This window comes from Malus domestica, chromosome 07, assembly GCF_042453785.1.
Source record: "Malus domestica chromosome 07, GDT2T_hap1".
NCBI lineage: Eukaryota > Viridiplantae > Streptophyta > Magnoliopsida > Rosales > Rosaceae > Malus > Malus domestica.
This window is the reverse complement of record NC_091667.1, coordinates 3,324,920-3,343,403: the sequence shown is the minus strand read 5'-3', so window position 1 is coordinate 3,343,403 and position 18,484 is coordinate 3,324,920. Positions and strand designations below refer to the sequence as shown.

Below are 18,484 nucleotides of genomic sequence, written 5' to 3'. Positions count from 1 at the left end.
GAAATTCTTAAAGGCAATTTATGGTATTTTGAATGTTTCATCATTTTAGGGTGCTCACTTTTTATATATAGATAAAAATAAATAAATAAATAAAATTTAAAATTTAAAATTTATATAGAATAATAATTAATAAACAATGTATACATATTCATTATATCTATTGTATTTTATAGTAATTTTTTTTAGTAGTTTAAAAAATTAAAATCATCAAAATAACTTTTTATTTATAGTGTCGAAACAAGTTATCTGCGTGTCACTTTCATGTAAACCTGTTAAGGACCCGTTATTAATGAGTTATTTTTGTGTGACCGGATAATGACCCGATTAGTTATCGTGTTAATAAAAAAAATTGCTAGGTTTACAATCATGCAATGTACTGTGCGCTGCACTCTCCTGTCTTGTGGTGCACAGCAAGCAACTAAGCCTCCTAAAATAATTATTTGTAAGCATAAAAAGCCAATAGCATCAAACCAAATAACTTCATAAATTATATTTGCCCAGCGCCCACCATATAATTATATATATATGTATGTATTTATGTATACATATAAGCTCGGAAACACGATCCGTAGTAAGTCAACGAGAAAAATTTCATGTAAACCCACCACATTTCCAGAGAAATTTCAAGTACTTTTCTCTCCTGATGAGGAGGTCCAATAATATTTCAGCTCTCTAAACACCATCAATTATGAATATTGCTTCTGGAAAACCCAGTAGGGGTGGCTGGAATGCTGCTATTTTCATCATCTGTAAGCAATCAAATTTTCTTCTATGTTCATCTTATTTTTCAGTTTTTTTTTTTCTTTCAGCCTCTTATTTTTCATGTAATTCGACAATTACTTGAAATTTTGTTGTTGCGATGAATATTTTGTATTCAGTTCATTAAGTTTTCTGAAAATTTATTGGAGTTTATTTTCACCTTTTATGAGTTCCTTAATTAAATTTTATTTGCAGTGGTTGAGGTGGCCCAGCAGTTCGCATTCTATGGGTTGGCAAGTAACCTCATCATGTACCTCACGGATGTTTTGGACCAGCCCTTAGCCGCGGCGGCTAAGAATGTTAACACCTGGCTTGGTGTCTCATCGGTCTTCCCTGTCCTCGGAGCCTTTCTTGCAGATTCATACTTTGGTCGGTTCAAAACCATAGTCTTCTCCATCACCATCTATTTCCTGGTAAATAATTATATGACAGTCATGGCATTTTTTTTCCAGTTAATATGTGTCGAGTTTCAGTTTTGGTAAGTACATATATATGATACTCACGTGTTACGGGACTGTGAATCTAAATCAAAGTTGTTGAATGCGGTGAAAGTGTTAGCTATCTCACATCGGTGGGGGTAAAGAAAAGCAATGACTTTAAATAAAATTATCCTATTAACTAATATCAAGGTTTTTTATGGTAAAATCTCACAACTGACAGATTGGACATGTGGTCATTATCAAGTTAGAGACAATATCGGTGTCTTTAGAATGGGGATCCCAATCTAAAAATAATCTGACATGGTTTCAAAGCCCATAGTTACGAGCCCGTGCAAGCTAAAGGCTTGTCACCAGGCAGTGTGGACTTGGAAACAAGCTTGGACTCTTAACATAGAGCCAGCTACTGAGTTCTTAAGAAGCATTTCTTGAAAAAGTTGAAAACAAGTTTGGACTCCATTAGACCAATGAACCGGTTCGTTGGCGATTCGGTGGTAAATTAGTGGTTGTTCATCTAGTCATCAGAAACAGTGATAAATGCGGAGCTACAGCGGAACAACACGGCAACGGAGCTAACTCTTGAGTTTGGGGAGAGATTGAGATTCTTCAGCTCATGGAAACCCTAACCAAGCAATGGCGTAGCCAGAAATTATTCGATGGGTGGGCTAAGCTAAAATTATTAATCCGAAATCAAAATTTTAATCCTATTTTGTCTTCATAAAGTTATATAATAGTAAAAACTTGAATTTAGTAATTTGAAGCAAGAATTTTATGCTATTTTTTCTAGGTTTCTAGCCTTCAAAGCTTTCAAGTGAATAAAATAAGGAACCATTTGTGGTATGAAAGTTTTTATTTATTACTATTAAATATAATATTGGTTAAAGTGATGAGTTTATTTAACATCTATTTGCTCTTATTATTCTTAAAAACAACCTTACTAATGAAAAAAATTTCATTTCTTAAGTGAAATATGACAATTAAAAATCATAAACTAACCCAAAAACTAATATTTTTAAGCTTGAAGAATCAAACTCTCCCTATGCTATAGCTTAGGGGAGCCTTGTACTTGGCTCCGCCCTTGTAACCAGGGAGGGAGAAACTCTCAGGAAGGAAGGGTTTTTAATTTGAACTGTTTTTAATACGTACCCATCTCTTCCAAATTTCCCACTTTGACAACTTTACCTTCGTTTTTCTTTTTCACTTCGTTTCTTCCATCCACTCTCTCTCTACCTTTCCCCTCTTCACTTCGTTTTTTCCATCCATATGCAGGCCCATATCAAAATGCAAATCTTTCATAAAACCAAGCAGTTTCATTTGGTTTCATCATCTTCTTCAGACCCAGTCCGGTCAAATCCCTTATTATTCCTAACAACCATCTTTACGAAATCCTTGCACTTTCTACTTTTTATTCCTATCCATCACATTCATTAACTCTCCATTTCATTTACTCCGGCCACCTAAAGGCTTTAACCTTGTCATGTCGTAGCCCCCACCCTGGTACATAATCTCTCTGGATCTTTCTCTTCCTGTTAGTCTTCTCTCAATCTTTAGGTGAGAGATCCGGGTATTATTTCCACAATCTGGGAGTTGGCCTTCCCGATTATTTAGCTGCATATCTTGGACACGTAACTCCCTCACCAGGAAAAATTTACTCCCTCTCAAATCAATGTCTCCTAAAAAATATTTTTGTAGCCTTAACTGACAGATTTGCTCCCTATGATCGGATACATCCATTTAATTTTCGTCTCTTCCTGTTGATTCCACCATGTTGTCTCACAAGTATTTCATCTTTAAATCCAACCACCCAACCATTTCTTTTGTCCATCTTTTTAAAGCCAAACCATATCTCATCACTCAGTCAAATAGCAATCATGGATGAAATTCACGAGCATACAAACAACTTCCTAGTTAACTTGGATAGGAAACCCGATCACCCTATTGTCAACTTCGGCACTTGTTTGACTAGCTTTCTGATAGCAGAGTGTCCTTCTTCTTGGAGCATTACTGTTGGCTTAATCAAGAGATTCTGGGCTCCATATGGTTACTTTAAAGTCTCGGCTCGTACGGACACAACCTTTACCATCACTGCACCCTCAAAGTCAACAGCCAATAAGGTCCTTAATGATGGGCCTTGGAATATAGCTGGAGACTGCCTTGCCATTCCAGTGGCCATCGCACCTTACCTTTGAGGAAATACCAGCTTACTGGATCTACTACTGGGTTCAAATGCATGGTGTGCTTTGGAATATTTTTCCTCTAAAAATGCTCGTCTCTTTGGGAATCCTTTTGGGGAAGTCACTGTTGTGGATGATCCTTTTGCATACCCAAATGGAGTTCGTGACTTTCCTCGAGTAAGGCATAAAGTGGGTGCAGGGAAACCTCTTTCCAATAGGTTCTGGCTTCAAAGAAGAGATGGTGGAAGAACAAGGGTGATGTTCAAATATGAATGCCTCTCAAATTTCTGCTTTCTCTGCAGAAGACTTGGTCACTTCGACAAATACTGTGAGCATGAAGTGCCAAATGTCAACAACGATTATCCTTATTCAACCGCTATGGTAGGGGAGCAGGTCCGACCACCAAGAATCATTCATGCTACTTCCCGCTCAAATAATTTTGTGAGTAGGGGTGGAAAATGCTGAAACTCCACCCCAAATGAGGGCTAGGGTCTTCCTTGGGTTATGAGAACCCCTATATCGAAATCGTTGTAGGTGGTGCTTCTGCTACTATCATCTTCACCAAGACACATCAGGAAGTTTTTGAGGGCAAACACTTTCTATCTCTTAGTTTGTCTCCTACTGAGCCATATGACCCCCCCTCACAAGACCAATGTTAGGTATGGTTACCCATGTGGAGACCAACTCTAGTTTTTCTTTGAATCTGTCGGTCTTTGACTTCCTGCAGAAAAAATATCCACCATCCACAAATATTTACACTTTCAGTTGTCTTGCTGAGTCATCTTACTCAGCTATGACTTTTTTACCAACCTCAAAGTCAACAACTTTTACTCTTTACACCCAAACTCCTGGTACCCCAACTAAGTCAACAACATATCTTTCTGAAGGGGATCATTTTCTGTCTCAACATTTTTACTTAATTAGAACTATATTTATAATTTTCAGCCTTTGGGACTCTCCATCAGTATCAATCCACAACCGCTAACCCCTGCCTTTTTCCTTCAAGAACCTAAATGCTACTCCTGTCACGGAAGTTCGGTCCCTTCTTGGACCGATCATATCCATTATTACCCAAAGTCTTCTGTTGGGAAATCTAGGAAAGCCACCTTTGGATCCTATGCCTGTTAGGAATGCTCAGAAGAGAGAGGTCCCTACTTGTGAGGCGGACTTGGGTACAAAAAGTAGAAAACTTTACTCCTGAAAAGTATGCTCTCCCTTTCTCTGGTACATGAAACCAAGCTATCAAAGAATGCATGACTGGCTACTTATGCTCGAGCTTGTGGTCGTCCTAACTCTTGTCGGAACCGAGCTGGTCTCTGTTGTATGGCAACAACTAAAATGACTACCTTGATTGAAGATTCAAATGATATGGATACTACTTGCCGGATGTGATTGATAGCGTTGCTATCAAGGGTGTTGAGAACTCCATCATTCTCTAGGGCACTGGTGGCTGGCCTAATGCAGCCACGGGGGATAAATGATCTACCTAGCTTGGAACTGTTAAGGGATTGGGCAAGACTTGACAGTGGATGCTCTTCGTGAGTAATTATGTATAAATAAGCCCTCGATTTTTTTTATCTGAAACAGAATGTAAGAATGATGTATCCAAAAGTGGGACGTTCCCTGGGTTTTTGTAATTCGTTTTTTGTTCCTGCAGTAGGTAGATCTGGTGGGTTATGTCTTTGGTGGAAAGATGGTACTACCATCCAAATCCTCTTAGCCAACAACTATGTCATCGATACAGGTATCTAAGAGAAGTCGGCGACTACTCTCATCCATATCTCATGGTTTTATGGTCCTCCTTACAACCATAAAAAAAAGAAGATCTTTTGGGAGAAAATCTGCACCCCAATCTCGGATCTTGGCATGCCTTGGTTTTGTCTAGGTGATTTTAATGAACTACCGTGAGCGCATGAAAAAAAGGGTTGACAAGAGATCATGGTCATATCAGATATTTAAAACTTTTTAGGCACCAAAAAGCTCTTATTGACCTTGGGTACTGAGGTCTAATTTTCACCTAGGAAAGAGATTAGGAAGAGTAGGGGAAGATTGAGGAAAGGTTGGATTGAGCCGTTGCTAATCTTTTGTGGACGGAATGTTGGCCTGACACGGTGATATCCATGACCCTTTAATTGGCTCCGATCATTGACCCTTAATTATACAATATGCTCTTGGTCCTTATCATTTCAGCCTCATATCGGCACTAAACATGAGTTTCACTTAAAAACCACCAATAAGCTAGGGGAGGTTTGGAGAAACGAAGAGCTTTATTAACTCTAGAGATCGCGTATTAACTGGCTGCATGATGGAAACAAAAATACTGCCTTTTCCCACCACTTTGCGATCCAGTGCCACCAAAGAAATTGCATTATGAAGCTTAAAGATTCTGAATATGTTTGGTTGAAAGAAGATGGTCAGATTAGAAATCACATTTATGCTTATTTTTAAGACTCTATTCTTAGTTTCTGAGCCAAGAAATCTTCATCATGCCCGTGCGGGTCTCAAGCAGGTGGTCACTCTTCAAATTAATGCCGATCTTCTCATGCCTTTCACCATGTAGGAGATCAAATCTGCAGTGTTTTAAATTGAGGTCTTAAAGCTGCAGGTCCTGATGGTTTCCATGGAAATTTTTACCACACTTGTTAGGAGATTGTTAATAATATTATCTCTGGGCCATCTCTGAAGTATCTTCTAATGGAAATCTTTTTTAGGAGATGAACCATACCAATATTGTCTTTATTCCCAAGGTGGAAGTGCCTGAGTCTATCTCTTAATTTTGTCCTATCAGCCTCTGCAACTTTGCATACAAGATTTTTTCCAAGTTGATGAAAAATCATTTAAAACCCCATGAACCAGGCCTTATCTCTCACCACCAGAGTGCTTTCGTCCTAGGACGTCAAATTCAAGACAATATTTTTGTTGCTCATGAGGTTTTCCATTATTTAATGCGCAAAAAGTCAATCTGGGATTTTGAGTTGGGCCTTAAAGTTGATATGAACAAGGCCTAAGATAGTGTTGAATGAGACTTTCTGTAAACATTGCTACTTTGATTGGGATTTCAAATAAGATGGGTTTATATGGTTATGACTTGCGTAAGAATGGTCTCATTTTCTAACACTTTTAATGGCAAGTGTGGGAAGAAGTTTATTCCTTCTAAAGGACTACATTAGGGTGACCCGTTATCTCTCTACCTATTTCTCTTCATCAATGAGGCTCTTTCATCTTTGATTTCTGATCAGTGCGAGATAAGTGTTATGTCTGATATTTCTCTCACCCTTTCTTGCTCGATGTTTTCCTACTTGTTTTTCGCAAATGACTCGCTTTTCTTCATTAAGGCTAATCAGGATGATTGCAATGCTCCATTGAGACATTTGGATTTGTATTGCATAGTGTCTGGCCAAACTATTAATCTTTAAAAATCTTCCATTTTCTTCTCGGCAAATACTCCTCAGACTGTCATTAAAGATGCATGTACTTTATTCAATATTCCCCAAACCTTAGACCCGAGGAAATATCTTCGCTCTCAAGATTCAGAGTTGGAAATCGACATCATTATCTTTGGCTGGTCATGAAGTTTTGATTAAAGCTGTTGCCATGGCCATTCCTAGCTATCCTATGAATTGTTTCTTGTTCTCGGTCACTTTCTACCACGATATTGATTCCTTTCTGGCCCTTTTTTGGTGGGGTTAGAGGGATAATGAGTGTAAGATTTACTGGTGAAATTGGTTGGCTATTTGTGCCTTTAAGTCTGCGAGTGATCTTGGATTTTGAAGCCTTCTGGACTACAATACGACCCTCTTAGCTAAGCAATTTTGGAGTCTTATGGCTGAACATACTGCTTTCTGGGCTCGTATTATGCGGGGTTGCTACTTTCCTTCGGGGGACACTTTAAATGCCTCTAAGGGAAGCCGTACTTCTTAGGCTAGAAGCAGCCTCTTGCAAGGTCAAGCTCTTATTATCAAAGGGGCCAGATGGCAAATTGGTGATGGGAGATGTGTCTGCATCTGGCAAGATAAATGGCTCACTAGCACTCCAAATAGTCTACTACACCCGACTTGTTATATACTGGACAGTGTGACTACGGTGGCAAGAGATATTATTTTAGTATCGGATCGATCTTGGAACTTGGGGGCTATACGCAATCTCTTCCCTCTTGTGAAATCTGCGGCTATTGCGAGTATCATCCTTGATGATCTTTCATTCCCTGATTGCCTTATTTGTCCGTGGTCCCTCAATGATGATTACTCTATTAAATCGGGTTATGCCTTTTGTCATGCAATTACCTTGGGCAACCAAACCTTATGTACCAATAATGCTGGTCAATCTCTATGTATGGATCCTGCATTCTGGAAACTCATTTAGGAAATGGATACTCCCCCTAAAATCAAGTTCCTTTTTCTAGAGGATTGCTAACAATTGTCTCCCGACCATGGAGAGTCCCATTTGTAAGAATGAGCCTAAAACTATTGAGGTATGCTTTTCCTCTGCATGTGGACTTCTACCGTTTGGTTCGTGTTTGGGCTAAACTATAGCATCGATCTTCAATCCATCACTTCTTTTGACAGATGGCTATTCGCTCTCTCTTCGGTGGTAGATGACTCGGGTATGACATTACCCAAAGTTTTATCTTCTGTCTCTTTCCATTGCTAGGAAATCTGGAAGGCTAAATGCCATGCAAGTTGTAATAATGTTATCCCATCTCCTTATAAAACCATGAAAGTGGCAACATAAGCTTACAATGATTTTATAAATGTTTCCACGGTTCCTGCTTCTCCTCAGGATTAACCTACAATGTCCTCCAAGTTGGACACATACCTCGCCAAATATTGTTAAGATCAATTGTGACGCCTTGTGGTCTAAGGCTCATTTGTGCTTGGGTCTTGGAGTGGTGGTTCAAGATGCATTTGGGAAGTTAATCATAGGTAAAACAACCAATGGCACGACTGCCTCCTCCTTGGAAGCTGAGGCTAAATGTGCCCTTCTTGCCATGGAATTGGCAGTGCAAAATAACTTATCCAAGGTAATTTTTGAATCTGATTCCGCAACATTAGTTCAGAGCATTAACGGCTCTTCCTGTCACTCTCGTTGGACCATTTTCCCTGTCCTCAATCAGATTCGTAATTTCAGTCACAGGTTCTAGTTCCTTTGTTGGTCTTAGATCCCCCGCCCATCGAATTATGCAGCTGACTGGGTTGCTTCACAATGTAAAAGAGGGATGTGTCCGGAAGTCTGGGTGACCAGACACCCATTCGCTCTCGTTCATATTTTATCTAACGATGGTCTACCATGTCCACATTGGGCATTGGGTCTTGGTGTTCAGGGAAGGCGACTGAAGCTTTGCTTCAAGTCTTGCTATCCTTCCTTGTTCACATGGTGGGTGTCGTGCCCTGGTTTGTCTTTCCTTTCTATTTGTTCTCTGGCCGTGTTGTCTTGGCCTTGTACTTGTTCTGGAGCTGTGTCTCCTATTCAATGAATCTCTTGTTGACCAAAAAAAAAATTAAGATTAATGTTAGGAAGAATAAATTTGTAAAAAAAAAAAAGGAAACTAAAGGATATGGAAGTTAATGATCCCTTTATGGGTAATGCTATGGAAACTAAATTTGTAGACTAGATATTGGAAACTAAAGGACATGAAAGTTGATGATTGGTTTATTACTTAAGCATTGATAAAAGTGTTCATTCCTATTGGTGAAACATCATTTAGTTTGCAAATTTAGTCGCCAAATTTCGTCTTCTTAGCATTACTCTTAGTATATTAGTTAACCGTTGATAAACATGTTCATTCCTATTGGTGACACATCATTTGGTTTGCAAATTTTGTCTCTAAATTTAGTCTCCCTAGCATCATAATACACTTTATTTTCTTACTTAAACTACCCTCAGACGCACACACCTATGTCAAAATCAATATAAAGACCCCAAGTTTCCAAAAAATCTTTAAATCTTCGTCTTAAATAACAATTTTCGTCTGCGTTTCTCACCTCATGCTTTGTTAGTTTGTATTAATCATTCTGGTATTTTGCAGGATATATATGAAATTCAATAGATTATTGTGTGCTTCATATCATATTCATCATAGCTTTTTGGTTTCTACTCACCTAGCGTACTTCTGCATATTAATTCTTTTTACGGTTTTGTTCTACAATTGAGAGTGAAAAGCTTTGAAAGTTTGATGAAAAATAATCTTATATACACGTTGAAATTAATTTGGGATATTAAAAGAATTTATATATATTTTAAATCTTATGAAACCTAAATAGTCATCTCATGTTATAGTATATAGGTCATGTAGTAATAAATTTTGTAGTGTGTATTTAATAATATGTGAGCTACTAATTGAAGATCTCATAAAATATTATATTGTTTGTTAAAATAGAGAATGTTGTATGAGATGATAAGTTATTTAGCTAGCTTTTTACAATATTTAATACTATACAATAACAAAAAGATTATACTTAATACCAATTTACATTCTTTAAAGAATTTAGAAAAAACCGAACATCGAACTCAAACCCTACTCTGTATTTGGAAACTATGATCTAAACTGTTACATAAGTTAGAAAGCTGTATCCTAATGTGTTCAGATTTACAGTTTCAATTAGAACATGGATAGAACGTAGCCAGTTTATTTGACAAGAAAACATTAATCAAGTTTGATTGGATATATATATATATATATATATATATATATATATATATATATTTGTGTGGTTGTGTTCATGGCATATATATCATATTGTAGGGCATGGTTCTTTTGACTCTGTCCGTCTCAATAATTCCTCCACAAAGTGGCCGAGTAGTGTTCTTTGTGGCGCTGTACATTTTATCGGTGGCTGAAGGTGGGCAGAAGCCATGCGTGCAAACATTTGCAGCAGACCAGTTCGATGAGAACACGCCTGAAGAGATAAAGGTCAAGAGCTCCTTCTTCAACTGGTGGTACTTGGGGGTGGTATTTGGTGCCACTTCTGCCACACTGGGAGTCGTATATCTCCAGGTAATAACTACTTTTAGATTCCCACATCCTCCCAAAAGTATTTAGATTATAATAGTACATAAAAATAAAAACATACTTCAAATTGTTGAATAAGCTATTTTGTTTGGTCAAGAATTGTGAATACACTACTAACTTGTATATTCACGAAAGAGAAATGTCAATGAGACTTTCTTAAAAGTGTAATTTTTTATGGACCATCTTCCACGTCATGTTTTTAACATAATATTTTATAATGTTAACATGAAAATTGATATTAAACTGTGAGATGAGTCCATGAAAAGTTCCACTTTGAGAGAGTTTCCTTAGCATTTCTTTGAATGAAATACCTTGTTGACTTTTATTGAATTTTGTGTCCCTCTTTCGTTTTGTTGAAGTTTTATTTTGTATTAAAAACAATACTAATCTAAGTTTACAACACACAAAGTATAAAATCAGCACTATCACAATATCCACATTATTAAAAATAACAACAATATATCAAAATTCGAATATAAACAATTATATTAGTTCTAAATACACCAAGTATATAACACATATTTCACAAAGTTTAAACAAGACAAATACCCTAATAATGATAAGTTTCCCGAAAAACCCCTACCTCAAATATGAAACTAGAGCCTTAGTGTTCCAATCCAAGTTCCAAACTCTACGAATTTGATCACAACCAATGTCATGTATATTCTACTCGTTTCTTTTCTAATCTCTCTCTGTATAAATACATATATATACACATAGAATCTACGTGAAGTCTCATATTGCATGCTGCCTTATTTTACATATGCTCCAAAAACAATGGAGTAAAGCTCCTATTTATACAACACAGAGCCGGCTACCGTTATAATTCGATTGGATGGTGTGACGCGGCAAGGCTTGAAACCAATGGACCTATCTAGTTCTTCAATAAGCTCATGCGTGTAAAGATGAGGAGAGCTAATACTGTGCATGCAACACCAATTGGCTTAGTCACCTAGTTGATGCAAGAGGTATCAATTGCATGGCCACAAAGGAGGACACGTCTAGCTAATAACTTTGGAAAGTCACCATAATGGAGTGGTCACTAATCACCCTTTTTCTTCTCTCCAATGACAACTAGAATTAGCATTGAGAGAAGCAAAGACACGTGGATGCAAACGTGTTTAAGGTGGAGGTGTGAAAAGAAATATCATACAAGTTGATATCTACAACATGAGAAGCAACAAATATAGAACTTTTAAGAAAAGAAATATTATCACAATGACATGAAAACTTAGTAAGAAAATTAAACATGTCACGAAATTAAAAACGACGTGGCATATTATATAATTAATAATTTACTAAGGATATTTCAAATACTAATATAAAATATCACAAAAAAAAGGTAACTAGATTTTTTTTATGTTGATAAATTAATTAGTCCTGTACACTAATTAATCGAAATTACCACACTTGTAGGATAATATTGGGTGGGGATTAGGGTTTGGAATATTGGCAGGAGTTTTGGTGGTGTCACTAGTATCTTTTTTGTTGGGAACGAAGAGGTACAGGAAGCAAATGCCTCCAGGGAGCCCTTTTACTATGGTGGTACAAGTGCTCGTTGCAGCAGCTCGGAAATGGCATGTCAATAAGGCACTCAATAGCGAGTGTGTTTATTATGGAGATGAGGGTGAAGCCCTGCTACAAGGTCAGTCGCAGCCTCTAGTTGTGGCTCGTGCTAATCAACTCAGGTACAAACTTAATATTGCATAAAGTACTACTCTTTCATGTTTATAATGTGCTCTCATGATTCAAATAATTTATTTTTCGATTCTTTCTTCAAAAATAAATTCATATAAAAGATCAGCACAATTGAAAATCTATTAGTCATTTAATTTTAATAAAGGAAACCGTTAGGGTTAACCTATGTGTAAAGGAAATATGGAGTTAAAATGTATGATTATGATATATTCACAATCGATTTTCTCAAATGTAACAAATAAACAGATTAGAAATATTTTCAATTGTTAAAACTATACTATGATCATGGTGGAAATGTAATATAAAATTTCATTATTCAATATGAATTCTAATGCGACATCAAGATCATACATATGGACAAATATACACTGTATTGGTGCGGACTAGGATTCTCTCCCCTTCTCTTTCCATTTCCTCTTCTCACATTCTCTATTTTGTCTTTCTCTTTTTATAAAAAATTATATAAGATATTGACGTGACTTAACCGTAATCGTTCAAATAGGAGGAGAGGAAAGGAGAGGGAAAAAAAGAGAGGAGAGAATCCTGGGTGTTAACCTAGGGGTCATTTGAGCAACAAGGAGCCTCTAATCATTTCAATGGGTCAGATTAATTTATTGGGCAGGTAAATGAGAAACACAGATTTTTGACAGTTGGATTAACAGTTGATCATAATTTATCACATTTTGGTCGTTCATTTGAGCAAAACGGACACATATAATAATGACTTGGTCAATTACTAAACAATTTTAGGTTATATAGAAAGATATAGATATATATAGTCATAGATGGTTAACAGAAAACTTAGACGTCCGAACCTCTGGTGTCCTAAACTCAAAACTCAAAATGTATTGATCAGCTGCTTCCTTTGTCGTGTGTGTACGTCTAGCTCGATGCTTATCTGTTGAATTTCTGTATTGTCCACATGCATTCATAGATTATAATCACTTAGTCAATGACTAAACAATTTTAAGTTATATAGAAAGATATAAATATATAGTCATAGATGACGTACACGTCCGAACATCTCGTTAGGGTGTCCACGTGCATTCCTAGATTACTTTCTTTTTCCCATAGCTGTTTTTTCCCATTTTTCCTATAGTCAAGGTACATAGGTAGTCCATTTGGCTCTAATTTTCCGGATGCAAGATTCATATTCTCAACAATTGTAAATAACAAGCTTATGTTGCGTAATGAAAACAAAAAATAATGAAGATGCTTGGACAAGGCAATGATCATAGACGAACTAGATGCATCAACGATACCTAGAAATCCATGGAGGCTATGCTCTCTCAACCAAGTGGAAGAAGTGAAGCTCGTCCTCCGACTCATCCCCCTATGGTTGAGTTGCCTAATGTTTGGCGTAATCGAAGCCCAACTTCACACCTTCTTCACCAAACAAAGTAGCACAACCATCCGATCGATCAGTCCCCATTTCCAGGTTCCTGCGGCATCACTTCAAGGCCTCGTTGGCATTGCAATCCTAATCGCCGTTCCAATCTACGACCGGTTTTTTGTCCCAATAGCCAGAAAATATACGGGACACCCCTCGGGTATTACTGTGCTACAAAGAATCGGCATTGGGCTAGCTCTATCCATACTTGTTATGGTTGTCTCGGCTCTAGTAGAGGCCAAAAGGCTCAACATTGCAAAAGACTACAATCTCATTGATAAAGCTAAAGCAATGGTACCAATGAGGGTATGGTGGTTACTCCCACAATACTTGATTCTTGGCCTCGCAAATGCGTTCACCACGGTTGGACTTCAAGAATTGTTCTACGATCAAATGCCGGAGCAAATGAGAAGCATGGGAGCGGCAGCGTCTATGAGTGTTGTAGGAGTTGGCAGCTTCATTAGCAATTGGATTATATCTGTTGCGGAGTTAATTACCTCAAGAAATGGTGACAAATGGCTTGGTGACAATATCAATCGGGCTCACCTCGATTACTTCTATTGGGTGCTGGCAGTTTTGAGCACACTAAATTTGTGTGTTTATGTGTTAATTGCAAATGCTTTTGTGTACAAAAAGGTCGGAAGAGAAGTCAAAGTGAAGACGGATTTGAGCTTTGCAAACAACCATGGTGGAGAGATATGAGACATATTAATAGGCCATGATTCAAGTGCACAAGAAGAACAATATTCAAACATTGTTAAAGTGCTTTACAATTAAAGGCGCTGGAAGCAGCCCCAGCCAATACATTAGTACTTTATTTGTAAAGAACTAAACGCGTTCTACACTTTAGATATTGTAATATAGAGATTTCTTGTATATGCATTCATTTTCAAATTGGAGTATATATAGGAGTTATAATTAGTATTACATATATACTTCATCGATGTGAACCAAAAGACAACGATTTATACTTAACTAATATATAAACATATAACTTGCGACACTCTTCATCAAGTTGGAGTAAAGATGTCACGCATGCCCAACTTGTTAACCGAGATGGAAAAAAAACACTACTAGACACAACCTAAGTAAGCATGTCAACATGCTGATCTTCATACCCCACAAACGGAAAAACAATAATTCTAGCATCCAATTTTTCCTTGTTGAAATGACGATCAATCTCCACATGTTTTGTTTAATCATGTTGCATTATATTATGAGCAATCTTATTAGTAGCCTTATTATCACAATAGAGTTTCATAGCACCGTTCAAACTTGAGATCTCTCAACAATTTTTTCAACCACAATAGCTCACATACAACATGATACATATCACTAAACTCAGCTTTTGCACTTCACTTAGCAACCACTTTTGTTTCTTACTTCTCAAGTAACCAGATTACCACCCACAAAAGTAAAGTATCCAAATGGAGACCGTCAGTTAGTGGTAGAACTCGCCCAATGAGCTTCAGTAGGCGAGTGCATAAACTGACTTACCACACTAATTGCATAAGCAATGTCAATGTGAGTGTGCGACAAATAAATTAATCTCCCTATAAGCCTCTGATATTGTTCCTTATGAGTAGCAATTTGATCCAAAAATAAGCTCAGACGATGATTCTGCTCAATCGGAGTATCAAAAGGTTTGCAATCTAACATACCTGTTTCAGCTAACAAATCAAGAACATACTTCTATTGAGACATAAAAATACCATGTTTGGATCTACAACCTCGACTCCAAGAAAACACTTCAGTTCACCCAATTCCTTCATCTCAATTTTAATATCTAGGTACTTTTGGATACGGTGTACCTCATTCTGATCATCACCAGTCATTGTCATGTCATCAACATAAATAATCAATGCAGTTAGGTTACCATTTCGTCGCTTCAGAAATAAAGTATGATCTGAATGGCTCTGGAATACCCAAATTTCTTCACATGAACTGGCAAACCTCCCAAACCATGCTCTAGGAGATTGTTTTAAACCATACAGAGCCTTTTGCAATCTTCACACACCACATTTTTAAGGAGATATTCCGATACTCGAAGGGAGATCCATATAAACTTCCTCCTTGAGATCACTATGGAGGAAAGCATTCTTAACATCAAACTAGGGCAAACCCTGGTTTATTGTTAAGAACATAAGGACATGCACAATATTAAGTTTAGAAACATGAGCAAAAGTCTCCTGATAGTACACACCAAAGGTTTGTGTATAACTTATAGCAACTAATCTGGCTTTGTAACCCATCAATAGAACTATATGTTTTGTGCTTAATAGTGAACACCCATCTACATCCAACACTTTATTCCCTTTTGGCAAAGGAACCAAATCTCAAGTGTAATTCTTTTCTAGAGCTTCCATCTCAACAGTCATGACATTAACCCATTTAGGGTTAAACAATGCATCCTGCAATTTTGTTGGAATAGATACACTAGATAGCTGACATGTGTATCATGCATATGGTTTTGAAATGATGCATAGACACATAATTGTTGATAAGATACTTAGCTTTGGCATGCATATTAGGCTCACATTGTACTTTAGATTTTCCACGATTAGCTTGTTGAGGCAACTAATAAGTAAAAGAGATAAAAATTTACTTCTTGCATGTTGCCAACTTGTACCAATTCATATGAAGAATCATCACTAGGTGAAACATCAGCATACAACTTATTAGACATACCAACCTTAGGCAATCGATCATTAATAGATAGAGACTCGTGGAATCACACATGGGCAATTGGCCATTGGGTGTTTCCAATGGGTCATCAGAGAGCTCGAGAATTACAGTTGACAAGTTACTATTTATGGTTATTTGGTCTATATCGTGCAGCTGAAAAGGTCATGTCTCCAATTCAGCCTGCAACACATCATCCACACCATTTCTTCAACTCCACACTTCACTCCTCATGTCCCCTTGAAGTGAAGAGTTAAAAGAAGGCTTCATAAAATACGAAATTTTCTCATGGAATATAACATTCGTGGTAGTATAAGTTTTTTTGGTCGGAGGATGATAACCCTTATAGCCTTACTGATGATTAGCATACCCAATATACACACATCGGAAAGTATATGTATCAAGTTTACTTCACCGATGAGAGTAGATATACACATTCGCCATGCACTCAAACACCTTCGGAGAAAGTTTGGATATAGAGACATGAGAGACATGTTTTTGAAGCACATCAAGTGATGTCTAAAAATCCAAAACCCTACTTGGAACACGATTGATAAAATACACAACAGTTAAAATAACATGGCCCCACATATGATTAGAAAGAAACGTATCTAACATCAAGGAGTGAGTACCTTCCATTATTTAACGATTCTTCTATTCGGACACACCATTTTGTTAGGGTGTAAACTGAGGAGTTATCTGGTGAATAACAACCTGGTCTCGAAAGAAGCATGCCAAAGTGTGATTTATGTACTCTCCTGTTATTAGACTTGAAACCTTAACTTTAGTCTGAAACTGAGTAGACACCATTTCAATGAAAAAAGTTAATCGAGTACAGTAATCAATAAAAGGAACAAACCAACGAAAGGAAGCACAATATATCTTAGCCATGACATATGTTTCACACTTGAACTCTAAACCATTGCAAGTGTGAAACAAAGAAGGAAATAGGTGAAGTATATAACTGAATGATGAATATCTTGATGTCACAAACAAATTTGATGTTTGTTATCCACTTTGACATTTAAAACTTGATGATTACTTGAACTTGAAACCACAGTATCCTTCATAGTCAAGATGTACAAAACCCCAATTCTTTTACCACGACCAATGATCTTCTGAGTTTTAAGATCTTGAAAACATGGAGTAAACGTGAGCGGAACAATATACGTATCAAATAATTTTATTACTAACGACCAATTATCTTCTGAGTTTTAAGATCTTGAAAACATGGAGTAACAGTGAGCGGAACAATATAGGTATCAAGTAGTTTTATTGCTAAAAAAAGATTGCACTTACCGTTAGGAACAAGTAGAGCATGGATCAGTGATAAGGTCCCCCTCCTAATTCTCTGGTAAATACAGCTTTTTTGATCATCTCTTCGCATGTACCTGCAGTAATGTTCAAGTAATGCCCTTTGATTCATCTGTTTCAGCCTATGCTTTATAAATTGCTTCGGCAAAAAAATAAGAAATGGGTCTCCAACGCATAAATGGTTGGGAATTAATATTCTCATCATCTTTGGTAAAATCAAGTCCACCGTATAGACATTCATAAACTGCTCTACCATAATTCTTCTCTCTCAACTTGGATACCATGAGGCGGGCCTTGGAAAGTTTTAACATAAGCATGGGGATCCACAAATCCTTCAAACGGAGCTCGCAAGGCCTTTAACCCAAACAAATTACATAAATGAAAGTAAATATGTTAGGGACAGAACCTTCTTCAAAAAGGTCTAAGGGGTAAGCTACATAAGCAATCAATGGATTTTCTTCTTAAGCAACAAGCTCGATGTTAAGGAGTAAGAGAAATAATGCTTTCACCCTTCACAGGTGAAGGTGCTCTATTTGCACTTGTAATATACGGATCACGAACATAATCAAGTAACTCATCAAACACTCTAGGGTCACCAGTCACATGATCAGTGACTCCAATATCAATTATCCACATCTTTATTCCAGCAAGGTGCATAATAACACTATAATTATATTGGGTCATTTAGCTAAAACACGAACAATAACGGCACATAAGATACACAGTGGAATTGAGACAATTTACAAGAAACACCGTAGCAGAAACGCTATTCACGGCACTGTAGCAAATCGCAGTTCACAACAACTCTAGTAGATAAGTGTTCATGCACAACTTTGTTCACATTTTTTTTCTAATGAAGGAAATTACAACACAAAGCCTAACTGAACACTTAGGGCACAATATTAAGAAAAAATGGGCACAAATTAAAGCACACATGTCACCAAGAGCGAACTACTCTGATGTCAAGTTGATTAAACATGGTAAATACCAATAATATATAAGACAACATTTGAGAAATTTT

General features: G+C 37.1%; 1 protein-coding gene across 1 annotated transcript; it reads left to right on the top strand.

Annotated features, from left to right (window-relative positions):
• Positions 1 to 551: 551 nt before the first annotated feature.
• LOC103438560 (protein NRT1/ PTR FAMILY 5.4-like) lies at positions 552 to 14,394 on the top strand. Its single transcript, XM_070824437.1, has 5 exons — positions 552 to 749; positions 955 to 1,172; positions 10,113 to 10,364; positions 11,796 to 12,067; positions 13,290 to 14,394. Exons 1-5 carry the CDS (start codon positions 689 to 691, stop codon positions 14,167 to 14,169), a joined length of 1,683 nt encoding a protein of 560 aa, XP_070680538.1. The 5' UTR covers positions 552 to 688; the 3' UTR covers positions 14,170 to 14,394.
• The last annotated feature ends 4,090 nt before the right edge of the window (positions 14,395 to 18,484 follow it).